This window comes from Tachysurus fulvidraco, chromosome 12 (assembly GCF_022655615.1).
Source record: "Tachysurus fulvidraco isolate hzauxx_2018 chromosome 12, HZAU_PFXX_2.0, whole genome shotgun sequence".
Taxonomy (NCBI): Eukaryota; Metazoa; Chordata; class Actinopteri; order Siluriformes; family Bagridae; genus Tachysurus; species Tachysurus fulvidraco.
The window spans coordinates 16402538-16418611 of record NC_062529.1 but is presented as its reverse complement, the minus strand read 5'-3'; the positions used below and the strand labels follow the sequence as shown (position 1 = coordinate 16418611).

Here is a 16074-nt window from a genome sequence, read left to right as displayed (position 1 = left end):
GATTGACTTGGCCAATCTAAAATCTTCCATTTTTTCCCCTGATGAAGTCCTCTGTTGTGTTGCAAGTGTGTTTTGGGTGACTGTTTTGCTGCATGATAAAGTTCCTCCAAATGATATATGAATTTCTCTGTGAACAGAATGATTTTATAGACCTTAAAATTCATTGCAGAATTCATTTGGCAGTCTTTACAGGCAAAAACCCTAGGTTCTGATAGGGTGCAATTGGGCAACAAAAAAATAAAACCTGAAATTCTAATCTTTCATTTGATATTCATCTTTTGATATTACACCAGAATAGCAAAAAAAAAAAGGTGGGGGTGGTATATAGAAATATAATATATTATTACAATATAATATAACTCATCCTAAGGTGAGTGTAAAGATAACATTGAAGGAGAAGTGCCTTTTGTTAGATATATAATTTATTAGTGCACATGCTAGGTATAGCCTGTCCCTTCATCAGAAGGTACTTCCAGTGTAACAGACAAATAGCTCATAACATAAGTCCATTAATTTATTGCACTGCTTAGTGTACAACTTTGAAATCCTTGAAGTCCATGTTCTCTATTTTCTTCTCATTACTGAAATCGGCTTTTATAATCCTGGACTGTGGACTGCCAGTAGTCTTGAGCCACTCCTGCATCTGTCTGACTTTGGATGCAGGGCCTTGGAGCTGACCCTGTACCGTTCCAGCTGAAGTGTTCTTCACCCAGCCGACCAAACCCAACTTCTTCCCCTCAGACTGAAAACATACACAGATTACAAATTATGTTCAAACTAAGACTTTATACCAACAGTTCTTAAAAAAGGAGGACAGGACTGTGAAGCAAAGCCCAGCATCTTGTGACTTTTTTTGTGTTTAACAATGTTACTGTGATTTTCAGCTAAAATTAAATTCAAACTCTTTAATATAATAATGTTATCTATTTAATTGTGTCCATAAAACACCCTGCGACTTGCACCGTCCTGTAACTGGGTCAGTTTAATTTATTCTACAGATAAAGGAAGCCCTGGTCCATATCAGTGATGATAATAAATCCTTTAACCTTACCTGAGTATATTTTCGAAAAAACACTCCCTGGACCTTCCCATATACTTCATAATCGACTGACAGCAGCTCCTCTGTGGACATGATTACTGTCTGGATGGAGGACAAATTTTAATAGAAATAAGACTTCTCTAAAGCCTCTAACCCAACATGCTAATGTATTAGCAAGCTACCATGCTAACGTGAAAGTAGCTTATGATTTACTATTGGTGCTTTGCTAATGCTAAAGCTCTCAGACGCTACGGAACTAATGCAAGTTAAACTACAAGGTTTAAGGCTTGTACCTTCCAGAGCAATAGCCACAAATATAGCCTCAGAAACACTACTATTTTATTCACCGGTAACTAGGTAACTAAGTGATAGGATTCGAACGTAATACGAGTCAGATTCGGGAAAGGAATCGAGTCTAAAGATTCGATTCCATTCTCGAACGTATAAAGAGAAAGCATCTATCAGAGAATGGACAGAGCTACAGTAAAGTAAAAAAATCATTATAATATAATTATTAAGTATTATTAATATTAATTAAAATTAAATTTATATATATCAGTCAGAGGCGTCATGTACCTACTCTTTACTATAGGGGCACAGTAAAATAACTTCCATACCACGTGACCCAGTGACTATAAGCTGCTTGTGTACATAAATAAGACACATCTTCCATACCATGTGACCCAGTCAACTATGATACTGATTTAATCTATCGTTTAATCTATCGGATACCAAACCTATTAATCAAACCTTTATTAATAAGACATAAAGAGATTAAAAAAGTGTTTTGTTTTATTTGTCTAGTATTGTAATAAGCCATTCCACTTAGAATCACTGGGTCACGTGGTGTGGAAGCTATTGAAAAAAATCACATTTGTAATTTTTTTTTTTTTTTTATATATATATATATTTTTTTTTACAAATTGTAGGAAAAAATGTCTTTATCATTACTGTGGTGAATATTAGAATCACTGTCAGTATGTTGCGTTTACACATGACACATGAGAGAAAAGGGGCAGTGAGGAAAGACTGCCAGCAAGGCATTTTCCTCTATAACAATTGGCACAATCCTGTCCAAAGCAGGCACAATTCTGCCAGGCAAAACATACCTCCTGAAGAATATGTGCCACAGAATGCCATTTAACCCAAGCAACTGCCAAGCAGATCATGAGTAACAGATACAAAAAGACAAAAATTTTACTATTTTGAGATAGTGACCCCTATGATCTACCCAGAAAAAGGAGCTGGGTTGTGTTTTGGGTAACTAAGGGATAGGATTTGAATGCTAATAATCAATTACCTTGGTTTTGGATCCCCAACCTAATCTTCAAACATTGTGGTGGACTTAAATTCTTATTGTCCTCTAACCTTAAGCACAATAAGTTACCTATCAAACATTTAAATTTTCATAAGCAGTCTCTAGATTCCTGGGAGATTGTTTTTAAACATAATTTCTCCCCACAAACGTGTATTCTTTGGCAAATATATTGTCTGGTAACAAATCAATCTTTTTCAAGCAATGGGTGAATCAAAATATCTTTTTTGTTTCTGATTTGTTCAGTGCTCATGGGAATCTTCTTTCTTTTCCATATATGGTGTCTTTGAAATGTGCAACAATCTCACTAAGAAAATTCAACAAAGTGTTTAATAGTATCCCTATTAGTTTATACACTTTGATTAAAGCACATTTAAGTTATGGCAGTGTAAACAACTATATTCCTATATTTACAATCAATGGTGTTTATTACTTATTATAAAAATGCAATAACCTCTTTATTAAAAATGTTGTTTCTTAAACCCCAGGAAGTCTCTTTACAGCATCTAAATCTATATCCAAACACTGATTTAAACTTATGGACCTGTCCACACAGACCTTCTGTTGCAAACAAGATTAAAGAACTCCATTTCAAAATTGGATGGATGGATGGATGGATGGATGGATGGATGGATGGATGGATGGATGGATGGATGGATGGATGGATGGATGGATGGATGGATGGATGGATGGATGGATGGATGGATGGATGGATAGATAGATAGATAGATAGATAGATAGATAGATAGATAGATAGATAGATAGATAGATAGATAGATAGATAGATATTGTCATTGCATTGTACAGGTATACAGCAACGAAATGTACTTTTGCATCTACCAGAAGTGCAGATATGTAGCATATGTACAGCATGTAATATATATAGGTATAGTTGTAAACGTACAGAGGCTATAGCACTGCATATATATATATATATATATATATATATATATATATATATATATATATATATATATATATATATATATATGTATGTATGTATGTATGTATGTATGTATGTATGTATGTATGTATGTATGTATGTGTGTGTGTATAGGTATGTGTATAGAAGCACATATATATATGAGGCACATACATATATAAAGGCTATAGCACTGCATATAGTGCAATAACCTTTATATTTATTCACTATATATATGAAAGTGAAATAATAGACAGAATGAACAGTAAGGTGTATATAGATACACATAAATAAAATAGTGCAGATGTATGTAAGGCACAAAATGTGTAGAGAATAAGGGGTATAAACAATACAATATGTAATATGTACATTGTATGTATAATTGTACAGAGGCTATATACGATATTACTAGATATTACTCCTGGAATTTGATCTTGAGCAGGTTTTCTGAGAATATATCTTCTTTCGTCGAAGAAGAATCTATTCTACATGTATTTTATCATTGCCCATTCTCCAAGTATTATTGGTCAGAAGCTGCCATCTTAATGTCTTCTGCTGTAACAAGATGATATAAATAACAGAATAAATAAATATATTTGATTATTTGTGTAGCTTGTGGTTACTTTGTGTGATGTCTGTTTGCCCTGTAAACTCTTAACTTATAACTCATGTTTGTTGTGAATTTTTCCATTGCAATATAAATAAACAAAAAATATTAATTTGAACGCAATAAGATTCAAATCTCCATTTCCATTTACAGCATTTAGAATTTTTTTTTTAAATACACATCTAAGAATCGAGAACGAATCTTTCGAAGCTTACGATTCGATTCCAGACTCGAATCATTCGCGTTACGTCAACGTCAACAACATGTCACGAGGATCAACAAATTAAGTGACAGGGGGTGACTTTTGTTGTCTTGTACCTGATTATCGTTGTGAACAGATAAGTTTGATAGCTGACAATTAAGGATTATGTCGTTGCTCTGATTTAAACCCCACACAACACGAGGTCTTGTGGAGAAACTGAACTTAAAGAAAGAAAGCAACCTCATGAGAAGCGACAGAGCTAGAGTGAGTTAAAAATAAATTAAAAAATAAATAAATATATATAATAGGTAATCAAGAGTCAATGAACTGTGATCAGTCAGGGTCGTAATTTATTCACTCTTTTATTATAGGGGCACAGTATAATAACTTCCATACCACGTGACCCAGTGACTATGATACAGATTTAATTTAGATTTTTAATTTAATAAGACAAAGAGATTAAAATGTGTTTTTTGGTTGGGTTTTTTTTTGTATTTATTTATTTTTTATTTATTAATATAAAAGAGAATAATCCCTCAATCAAAAGAGGTGTGCTATTTATTTATTTATTTATTTATTTATTTATTTATTTATTTATTTATTTATTTATTGAGTAATACAATTCTGCTGAGGTTTGGATTCACGTGATATTATAACTTTTTTGAATTTAATGCTTTTATTCAGACAGGATTCAGCGAGTGTATGTAAAGGCGCGTCGTTACTGTGTGCTAATGCTCTTTCTCACCACAAGATGGAGATATAGAGCGGATGGCTTTCAGGTTGTTGCCTCTGCCTAGTAAATACAGGTGCAGCATAAAATAAATTAGAATGTCATGGAAAAGTTCATTTATTTCAGTAATTCAACTCAAATAGTGAAACTCGTGTATGATATAAATTCAGTACACACAGACTGAAGTAGTTTAAGTCTTTGGTACTTTAATTATGATGATTTTGGCTCAAATTTAACATAAACTCACCAATTCACTATCTCTAAAAATAGAATATGGTGACATGACAGTTAATCAACTCAGAACATATGCAAAGGTTCCTGACCCATCAAAATAGTCTCTCTATTTGGTTCATTAGTCTACACAATCATTTGGAAGACTGCTAATCTGACAGTTCCAGAAGACAATCATTGACACTCTTCATAAGGAGGATAAGCCACAAACATTCATTCCTAAAGAAGCTGGCTGTTCACAGAGTCCTGTATACAAGCATGTTAACAGGACGTTGAGTGGAAGGAAAAAGTGTAAAAGAAAAAGATGCACAACTAACCGAGAGAACTGCAGCCTTGAGAGTCTTGTCAAGCAAAATCGATTCAAGAATTTGGGTGAACGTCACAAGAAAAGAAATGAGGCTGGGGTCAAGGCATCAAGAGCCCCCATACACAGACGTGTCAAGGAATTTGGCTCTCCTGAACCACTCCTGAACCACAGACAATGTCAGAGGCATCTTTGCTGAGCTAAGGAGAAGAAGAACTGGACTGTTGCCTAGTGGTCCAGAGTCCTCTTTTCAGATGAGAGCAAGTTTTGTATTTTATTTGGAAACCAAGGTCCTAGAGTCTAGAGGAAGGATGGAGAAGCTCATAGTCCAAGTTGCTTGAAGTCCAGTGTTACTGTAAGTTTCCACAGTCTGGGATGAATTGGGGTACAATGTCATCTGCTGGTGTTGGTCCACTGTGTTTTTTTAAAAACCAAAGTCACTGCACCCGTTTACCAAGAAATTTTAGAGCACTTCGTGCTTCCTTCTGCTGACCAGTTTTTAAAGATGCTGATTTCATTTTCCAGCAGGATTTGGCACAGCCCAAAAGTGGGTTAAATGACCATGGTGTTAGTGTGCTTGACTGGACAGTGAGCCCACCAGACCTGAACTCCATAAAGAATCTATGGGGTATTGTCAAGAGGAAAATGAGAAACAAGAGAACAAAAAATGGAAATGAGCTGAAGGCCACTGTCAAAGAAACCTGGGCTTCCATACCACCTCAGCAGTGCCACAGACTGATCACCTCCATACCACATCAAATTGAGGCAGTAATTAAATCAAAAAGTGCCCCTACCAAGTATTGAGTACATATACATTAAATAAACATACTTTACAGAAGGCCAACAATTCACTAAAATGTTTTTCTTATTGGTCTTATGAAGCATTCACATTTTTTGAAATAGTGAATTGGTGGGTTTTTGTTTTGAACCAAAATCATCACAATTACCAAATACTTAAACTACCTCAGTCTGTGTGTACTGAATTTATATAATACACGAGTTTCACTATTTGTTTAATTACTGAAATAAATTAACTTTTCCATGACATTCTAATTTATTGAGATGCACCTGTATATATATATATATATATATATATATATATATATATATATATATATATATATATATATATTTATATAGTACATGTTTGCATAAGATGTGTGTTTTTTTTATTCAGTCTTTATCATTAATGTCGATGAATAATAATCACTGTCAGTATGTTGCAGTTACACATGACTCTTTTTTCCCTCTCAGGAACATGGCCTTATTTGACAAACTTCCACCCATGAGCAGAGAAGGCTTCAGGTACAAATTACCTGCTCCCTTTCGACTAAATAAAGAGAAGGATCGAAAAGTGGATGTGAGAATGCCATTTAACCGAAGCAGCTGCCAAGCAGATCGTCAATACTGTGTACAAAAAGACAAAAAAAGCCTTGATTGCCTTAAGGAGCACTCACAAAATAGTAAACAGACCAGTAACGGGAGACAGGAGAAATATGATAGGTCTAAATTGGAGCATTTTGTTAGTGAATCCTATGATATACCCAGAAAAAGAGGCGAGACCAACATCAAATCACTCAGTGGGTATCAGATCTCACACAAGGACAGAGTTTATGAAAATGAGATGCGAATTTCAAAGGAAATACACAAAAAGGAAATTGTATTACAAGAAAAGTTGTTAAAAGCAGCAGAAAATATCAGAAAGATTCAAATGAGAACTGCGATTGAAGACAAGGTGAAAAAGGAGCAAATGAACCCAAGAAAAGCAGAAAACAGTTTATATTATAAAGAGAAAGGAAAGTGGGACTGGGAGAGCACCAGAAACAGGGTTTTAGGAGGAAAAAGGCATGAAGGACAACAAGAGGGATTCAACATCTGGGATAAAGAGAAAGATGGTATGGAAAGACAGGAGGATCATGTGAAAGAGACAAATGCTTGTCAGATAGAGAAAAGGAGAAAAGGAATAGAGATGGAGAATAGAAATACTCAGAGAACCACAAAAGCTATGGAAAAGGACAGGGACCATATTGAAGAAATGACAGGGCATACACAGGAAAGAGCAAGAACCGAAAGAGACAAAACGAGGAGAGAAAGAATAGTAGAACAGCGAAAGAATGAGATCAGAGTATATGACCAGATAGACAGGCAGGAGAAAGAAATAGTGAGAGGGTATGATGGAGAAGAGAGAAGACATGAACAGGTAAAGCATAAGAAAGATATAGATATAGGCGATGAGGTTCAGCAATGGGACGTAATGGACAAATTTGCCTTAAATGTGCCTATAAAAGCGGAAGCTGTCTCCAGGTATAACAAAAAAGATTTATTTATAAAGGACCATTTGGCAACTCATAAGAGAGTCCATCAGTACAGTTACATGGCTGCAGAGGAGAAGCATCTCAGACAGCCACTTCCTGAAGCTGGTCCAAGCACTCAGAATGGTAAAAGTCTCCAGCAAGAACAAGTCAATCAACATCAGATTGGACTCGATATCACGCATGAATTATCTGTGTCACATCAATGTCATATCTTGGGAGCCAAAAATTATGAACTTATAAAGAAAAAAAGGCAACCACCAGTGAATCAACAGAGCTACAGTAAGGTAAAATATATTTACATATATATACAGCAGGTGATCAAGGGTCAAGAAATAGTGATCTAAGATCAAGGGGCATCATGTACCTAATTTTATTTAAACACACCTCTTCCACACCATGTGTCCCAGTCAACTATGATACTGTTTTAATTTATTATTTAATCAATCAGATATTGATCTGCTATTAATCAGACATTACGTCTGTGTTTGCAAGTTTGGTGATCTTTTTGGGCACAGCGGTTTTATATAGCAATGATTTAATTCTTCTGAAAAAAATGTGCAGCCACAAGCATGTGACAGTGCACAGATGCTGCTTCATGTAAAATTACATAATCAGCCAGCAAGCCTCCTAGTGGTCCAGTGGCAGGCACCTGCACTCTCATTGTTTAATTCCTGGGCATGGAGCTAACCCAGCTGCTGAGGAGATAACTCTTAGTACCGGTCTCAGATCCAGATAACATGGGATGGTTGCATCAGGATGTGCATCCAGCAACCTCTTCTAAATTATACGGACCAGATGCAGATCAAATTATCCGTTTTGATGACACCAAACAGGGAGCAGCCAAAATATTGCTCATCACTGGACATGACACCTCTGCCTAAGATATATTGATAGATAGCAAACCTATAAGATCTATGTTTAACTTATTCAGTCTTAATCATTTCTGTGAATAATGTAATCACTGTCAGTATGTTGTGGTAACACATGGCTCTTTTTACCCTCTCAAGAATGTGGCCGTATATGAAAAACGTCCACCCCTGAGTAGAGAAGGCTTCAGATACAATTCACCTTCTCCCTTTACACTGAATGAAGATAAGGAGAGAAAAGGGGCTGTGAGGGAAGACAAAACAAGGAGAGAAAGAGACATGAAATGGCAAAAGAATGAGATCAGAGAATATGAGCAGATAGACAGGCAGGAGAAAGAAATAGTGAGAGGGTATGATGGAGAAGAGAGAAGACATGAACAGGTGAAGCATAAGAAAGATGTAGATATAGGCGATGAGGTTAAGCAATGGGACGTAATGGAAAAATCTGCTTTAAATTCACCTATTAAAGAGAAGGCTGTCTCCAGCCATGACGAAACAATTGTACTTACAACAGACCATTTGGCAACTCATGAGAGAGTCCATCAGTACGGTAACTTGGCTGCAGAGGAGAAGCCTCTCAAACAGCCACTTCCTGAAGCTGGTCCAAGCACTCAGAGCTGTAAAAGCATCCAGCAAGAACAACTCAGTCAAGAAAGAAATCCTGATGCTGATTTACAACTTGTACGTTGTGAAGTATGTAACAGAAAGTTTAAAGAAGATCGTCTGGAGAAGCATATCAGCATTTGTCAGAAAATACAAAAACCTAAGCGTCAGGTCTACAACTCCTCACAGCACCGGCTCAAAGGCACTGATCAAGGGGAGCTTTTGAAGACAAAGGGTCTATATAAAGCACCAGAGGTAAGGTTAAACTTACTGGAGTAGCCACTGCCATTATATGCAAATGAATTGTTGAAAGGTTAAAATCTTTGCATAGTAAATAGAAAGTATCTGTAGACCAGTCACAGAAACTGTTTATGATTACATGTTGGTTTTAGTACATAAGTATTTAAACATTCAAATTGTTTCACATACTATGCTATACTTTATTGTTTACATCAGAATGCATTTTTTTATTTTCATAAATGCATGTACTTTTTGAGAACATACAGCCAGATCATGCTCCTGCAGCCGGAGGCTTTCAGCCAAGTACAGATCCGAATCCACATTATATAAACAGCCCCCACTGTACCAGACATTCTCCCCCTGAACCAGCTGAGAGACACAATCCAATATGCCAGCAAATTAAGAGCAGAAATCCACCTCCAAGGAAGCGTCAGCATCAGATTGGATTCGATATCATGCATGAATTATCCGCTTCACGTCAATGTCATATCTCGGAAACCAAAAACTGTGAACTTATAGGGAGAAAGAAACCGTCTGAGAATCAACAGAGCTACAGTAAGGTAAAAAAGAAATTATATATATATACCTACTTTTTTTTAAAAGAGGTATGGTGTAATAACTTCCATATCAAGTGATCAAGTGACTATAAACTGTTAAGTAGAAGATAGAAATAAGACACACATCTTCCAAATCATATTTTTCATAAAAATATTTATATTAAACAGAATAATCCCTGAATCAAAAGAGGTGTATTTGCCTCTTGGAGTAATACCATTTTGCTTAGGTTTGGAGTCACGTGAGATGGAAACTATTAGACAAAATCTCCAGACTTTTGTGTCATTCAATTGGTGATTTATTTATGGTCTCTAAGTGACACATTGATACATGTCTGTGGAATATCCAACCTAAAACTAACTTTACCTCAGTGTGCACAACACTTAAAAGTTAAGGAAAAAAAAACAAAAAAGGAAGAATAAAAACAAAATCAGAAAGCAATACTGCGTCTGCAGTGAAGCAGCTCAAGCAGCCTATTGAATTGTGTTAGGTGTTATCAAAACAGCTAAAACTAAACACAGAGCTGTTAATATCTATAATGGCTCATCAATGGACATGACACCTCTGCCTAAGATATATTGATAGATAGCAAACCTATAAGATCTATGTTTAACTTATTCAGTCTTAATCATTCCTGTGAATAATGTAATCACTGTCAGTATGTTGCGGTAACACATGGCTCTTTTTACCCTCTCAAGAATGTGGCCGTATATGAAAAACGTCCACCCCTGAGTAGAGAAGGCTTCAGATACAATTCACCTTCTCCCTTTACACTGAATGAAGATAAGGAGAGAAAAGGGGCTGTGAGGGAAGACAAAACAAGGAGAGAAAGAGACGTGAAATGGCAAAAGAATGAGATCAGAGAATATGAGCAGATAGACAGGCAGGAGAAAGAAATAGTGAGAGGGTATGATGGAGAAGAGAGAAGACATGAACAGGTGAAGCATAAGAAAGATGTAGATATAGGCGATGAGGTTCAGCAATGGGATGTAATGGAAAAATCTGCTTTAAATTCACCTATTAAAGGGAAGGCTGTCTCCAGCCATGACGAAACAATTGTACTTACAACAGACCATTTGGCAACTCATGAGAGAGTCCATCAGTACGGTAACTTGGCTGCAGAGGAGAAGCCTCTCAAACAGCCACTTCCTGAAGCTGGTCCAAGCACTCAGAGCTGTAAAAGCATCCAGCAAGGACAACTCAGTCAAGAAAGAAATCCTGATGCTGATTTACAACTTGTACGTTGTGAAGTATGTAACAGAAAGTTTAAAGAAGATCGTCTGGAGAAGCATATCAGCATTTGTCAGAAAATACAAAAACCTAAGCGTCAAGTCTACAACTCCTCACAGCACCGGCTCAAAGGCACTGATCAAGGGGAGCTTTTGAAGACAAAGGGTCTATATAAAGCACCAGAGGTAAGGTTAAACTTACTGGAGTAGCCACTGCCATTATGTGCAAATGAATTGTTGAAAGGTTAAAATCTTTGCATAGTAAATAGAAAGTATCTGTAGACCAGTCACAGAAACTGTTTATGATTACATGTTTGTTTTATTATGCTATGCCTACATCAGAAACAGGAGGCTTTCGTTGAGAACATACAGCCAGATCATGCTCCTGCAGCCGGAGGCTTTCAGCCAAGTACAGATCCGAATCCACATTATATAACCAGCCCCCACTGTACCAGACGTTTTGCCCCTGGTCCAGCTGAGAGACACATTCCAAAGTGGCAGCACATTAAGAGCAGACCTCCACCTCCAATGCAGCATCAGCATCAGATTGGATTCGATATCACGCATGAATTATCCGCTTCACGTCAATGTCATATCTCGGAAACCAAAAACTGTGAACTTATAGGGAGAAAGCAACCATCTGAGAATCAACAGAGCTACACTAAGGTAAAAAAATATATATATATTTATATTTGAATATTATATTTATATTCAGCAGGTGATCAAGGGTCAAAGAGAAATATCCAAGATCTGTCAGGGGCATCATGTCTACTTTTTGTAAAGAGGCATGGTGTAATAGCTTCCATACCAAGTGACCCAGTGACTATAAACTGTTAAAAGATACAAATAAGACACACCTCTTCCACACTATGTGACCTAGTCAACTCTGATACTGATTTAATTTATTATTTAATCCATCAGATACTGATCTGCTATTAATCAGACCGTTGTTATAAGCTGCACTGGTCCGCGGCTTATAAAAAAATAATTTTTTTTTTTATGTCCCCAGCGCAAAAAGATTAACCAACGTCATGCTCCTCCTGCAGTCAGAGGCTTTCAGCCAAGGGCAGATGCGAATCCACATTATATAACCTGCCCCCACTGTACCAGACTTTTTGCCCCTGTTCCAGCTGATAGACACATTCCAATATGCCAGAACATTAAGAACAGGCAGCGTCAGCATCAAACGTGATGGCAGGGATTGCATGGTGATTTTTTTATTTATTTTTTTGCATTTTAATAAAATGTTTCAATGAATGGCCACTGCCTACAAAATCAAATGACACTCTAAAGCAACATTAAAAAACATTAAACATATAAAAAAACAAATCTGAAGTAAATGTGTCACTGCCTGGGGAAACAGCTGATAGATGACAAACCATAAGAGCTAATTATTCAACATGTAGGCATAATCTGCTTTAGAAGTTAACAAGGAACCTAATGGTGCAAAAATAGAATTATGTAATGTACACATACACAAACAAATAAAAATGTATTTGGATTCACTGTACCTTTAAAAAGAAAAAGCAGATGATTCGGTGTGGTAAAGAAGCAATCACTTTTGGCATGATATTTTGATAACCATTTCATTAAAAATGTCAGCTACAGGATTTAGTAATATGCAAAGACAAGGGAATAATGTATAGCAATATCATTTTTATGTCCTGGACATAAACTCTCATAGACACACATAGCCAAATGGGACTAATGCTTGTTGTCTTTCTCATATACTTTTACAGAGACATCCAGCTGACCAAGGACTCCACATTGCCGGCTGAGCCTTCGCTACGCTCCTGGAGAGGGCTGCTTCACCGTTATCCTGCTGTCTTCCTCCTGCTGCCTAGTTTTGGAGCCTGGACCTCTGCACAGACGCCCCTACAGGAAGGACATTTACTTTCGCTGCCTTCCTAATTTTCTTTCTGCTTTAAGTGAATGAGAAAATAAATACCACCCTTCTGTTAACTTTAATCCAGTCTCTGTGTCTCTTCTTCCATGTCACATCTCTCTAGGAGCCCTACAATATGTAAACATATGTACAGCATGTAATATACAAACCCCTGTGTACAAACCCCTTGTATGCAGGCAACCAGCTGCCTCCTGCACAGTGAGGACATGGTCTGATGAGACCAGTGAGGTTCTGAAAGACTGTTTTGAAATAACTATGTGGGAGGAATTGTGCAATCCTCATGGCGAGGATATTAACAATCTAACAGACTGTATTACTGACTATATCAACTTCTGTGTGGAGAATACTGTACCTACCAGGACTGTAAAGTGTTTTCCCAACATGGATCAACCTTGATATAAAGACTCTCTTTAAAGAGAAGAAGAGGGCTTTTAAATGGAAACAAGGAAGAGATGAAAACTGTCCAGAGAGAACTGAGAAAGAAGATCTGGGAAGGAAAAGCATGTTTACAGGAGGAAGATGGAGGATCAGCTGCAGCAGAACGAAATCAGTGGTGTGTGGAAGGGGCTCAAAACCATCACTGGTCATAAGTTGCCCAGCTCTCAGGCTCAGGGTGACCAGAAGTGGTAAATGATAAATTTATTCTTTAACAGATTTGATCAGCTACCCTCCCCTGCCCCTATCTGCTGCAAACCCCCTTCTCTGCTTCCACAGCAAGCTGGCCCAGCCCCACCTCTCTCTGCACTGCTATCAGCTCACAGCCTACAAACAACACAGCTAACAACCAATTGCCTCCAGCCCCCACTCCAACCAATACACACTGCCCCTTACAGAAGCCCAGGTGAGAATGGAGCTCAGGAAGATCAATAGATAGAATAGAAGAATAGCACTGACCTTGCAACTGATGAAGACATTGGAGAGGTTGGTGCTCACTTATCTTCAAACTCTGGTGAGCCCATCAATGGATCCATTTCAGTTTGCCTACCAACGTGGCATTGTAGTTGAAGCCGCTGTTTTCTTCCTCCTAAATCAGGCTATTTCGTACCTGGAAAAAGCTGGGAGCACAGTGAGAGTCATGTTTTTTATTTTTCTGGTGCTTTTAACACCATCCAACTTTTGCTCCTGAGGGATAAGATGGTGTACATGGGAGTGGACCATCATCTGTCTGCTTGGATATTAGACTACCTCACAGACCGACCACAGTATGTGATGACTCGTGAATGTGAGTCTGACATGGTTGTCTGCAACACTGGAGCCCTGCAGGGAACGGTTCCGGCCCCGTTCCTCTTCACCATATACACTGCAGACTTCATTTTCAGCTCAGCAACCTGTCACCTGCAGAAGTTCTCTGATGACTCTGCCATAGTCGGTCTGATCACAGATGATGATGACAGGGAGTACAGAGGACTGATCCAGAAGTTTGTGTACTGGTGCCAAAGGAGCTGCCTCCAGTTAAATGTGTGAAAAACCAAAGAACTGGTGGTGGGTTTCAGTAGGCACAAACAAACTTCATTACCACCAGTGAACATTCAGGGAAAGGACATTGTGAGACTCTTACAAATACATGGGTGTTCATCTGAACAGCAAACTGGACTGGACAGACAATACTGAGGCAATCTATAGGAAAGGGCAGAGCAGACTATTTCTGTTGATGAGACTAAGGTCTTTTGGAGTGCAGCGAGAGCTACTGAAGACATTTTTTGACTCTGTGGTGGCCTCAGCCATATTCTTTGGTGTGGTATGCTGGTGCAGCAGCATCTCTACTGCAGAAATGAAGAGACTGGACAAGCTGATCAGGAAGGCCAACTCAGTCAGGGATTCCTCTTGACACTGTACAGGAGGTAGGAGAAAGTAGGATGGTAGCAAAACTATCATCATTGCTGGAGAACGACTATCACCCAATGTATGAAACGGTTTAATCTCTGAGCAGCTCCTTCAGTGACAGACTGTTACAGCCTAAGTGTCTGAAGGAGCGATACAGATGGTCTTTTATCCCTACTGCTTTTAGACTGTACAATCAAAGCTACTTCCAGTGAACCAGTCACCATAATACACACTGTTACTACTGTTTAACTGTTATTTTAAACAACACGTGCAATAACAAATTTTGAAAAACATGCAATATTACCTGTGTGCAATATGTCAGTTAGAGTAACTACTACTCGTGGTCTCCTTTTTTCTTCTCTGTATTTTTATACATTGTGTTGTGTATAATATACTGTATATTATATTATGTCTCTGTTCTTTTATATATTTGCATTCCTTTCTCTTTGCTGCTGTAACATAGAAATTTCCCCATTGTGGGATGATTAAAGATATATCATATCTTATTTTATCTTATCTAATAAATAGGTAGTGCAACTGTGCAACCTGGTGCAAACAGTGCAGGACAAGACAAACAAGACAGGCAAGACAGTGCAGGACAAAAGACAGTGCAGACACAAAGTTACAAGACAATACAAAAAGTACAAAAAATGCAATACACAAAAGGCAATAAACAGCAACAGAATCAGCGCCGACCACCAGTGTATATACTGTATGTGAATACTGAATGTTCAAACAATATTTTGTGCAGTAACATTAGAATGAACACAGTTTCTTAGCAGCAGGACCTTGGGATAATATATAGAATTGTGCAAAAAACAGCAAATGACTGAAATATTGTATAGTATGTGCGAAATGGCTTAGATATTGTGTGTGTGTGTGTGTGTGTGTGTGTATAGATATTCACTGTACATATGTTTACATAAATATCTGTCTATATATCTAGATATGTACAGCATGTAATATATAGGTATATATGTAAACATATGTACAGTCAGTGAATAAATATAAAGGCTATAGCACTGCAGAGATTTGAGGACATTGTTAAAAAAGTACAAGCAAACGGTTCTAAGGCTATGGCATTGAAAAAATGTGCAGACACTGTTGTAAAGGAACAAGAAGTAGAAGGTTTTCTGAGAATATATCTTCTTTGTATTCGTTTCACAACGTTGAAGAAGAATCCATT

The 16074-nt window shown here is 37.4% G+C and overlaps 2 protein-coding genes across 8 annotated transcripts; one reads left to right on the top strand and one right to left on the bottom strand.

The window, feature by feature from the left end:
• Positions 1–404: 404 nt before the first annotated feature.
• On the bottom strand, positions 405–1480 carry acyp1 (acylphosphatase 1, erythrocyte (common) type). Of its 2 annotated transcripts, XM_027172064.2 has the most exons (3): positions 1333–1480; positions 1052–1141; positions 405–742 (listed from the first exon to the last, which is right to left on the bottom strand). In XM_027172064.2, exons 2-3 carry the CDS (start codon positions 1130–1132, stop codon positions 527–529), a joined length of 297 nt encoding a protein of 98 aa, XP_027027865.1. In that variant the 5' UTR covers positions 1133–1141; positions 1333–1480; the 3' UTR covers positions 405–526. The 2 variants fall into 2 exon arrangements, with proteins under 2 accessions (XP_027027865.1, XP_027027864.1); XM_027172063.2 differs by having other exon boundaries at positions 1052–1451.
• Positions 1481–4113: 2633 nt separating this feature from the next.
• Positions 4114–13126, top strand: LOC113659349 (trichohyalin-like). 6 transcript variants are annotated; one of them, XM_047821063.1, is made up of 9 exons: positions 4114–4349; positions 4770–4891; positions 6605–7949; positions 8673–9389; positions 9641–9934; positions 10628–11344; positions 11501–11824; positions 12168–12366; positions 12898–13126. In XM_047821063.1, the coding sequence occupies exons 2-8, from the start codon at positions 4854–4856 to the stop codon at positions 12348–12350; spliced, it is 3618 nt and encodes a 1205-aa protein (XP_047677019.1). In that variant the 5' UTR covers positions 4114–4349; positions 4770–4853; the 3' UTR covers positions 12351–12366; positions 12898–13126. The 6 variants fall into 6 exon arrangements, with proteins under 6 accessions (XP_047677019.1, XP_047677020.1, XP_047677022.1 ...); XM_047821064.1 differs by having other exon boundaries at positions 9632–9934; positions 11522–11824; XM_027172053.2 differs by having other exon boundaries at positions 4115–4349; positions 4770–4864; positions 9632–9934.
• Positions 13127–16074: the final 2948 nt, after the last annotated feature.

Bases quoted from the DNA above. Each gene is read 5' to 3' on its own strand.
- LOC113659349 (XM_047821062.1), top strand. From the start codon at position 4,854: ATGGCTTTCAGGTTGTTGCCTCTGCCTAGTAAATACAG. The intron at 7,950-8,672 runs GTAAAATATATT...TACCCTCTCAAG, and splicing joins ATCAACAGAGCTACAGTAAG to AATGTGGCCGTATATGAAAA. The intron at 9,390-9,631 runs GTAAGGTTAAAC...GTACTTTTTGAG, and splicing joins GTCTATATAAAGCACCAGAG to AACATACAGCCAGATCATGC.
- acyp1 (XM_027172064.2), bottom strand. From the start codon at position 1,132: ATGTCCACAGAGGAGCTGCTGTCAGTCGATTATGAAGTATATGGGAAG. The intron at 743-1,051 runs GTAAGGTTAAAG...GTATGTTTTCAG, and splicing joins TTTTTCGAAAATATACTCAG to TCTGAGGGGAAGAAGTTGGG.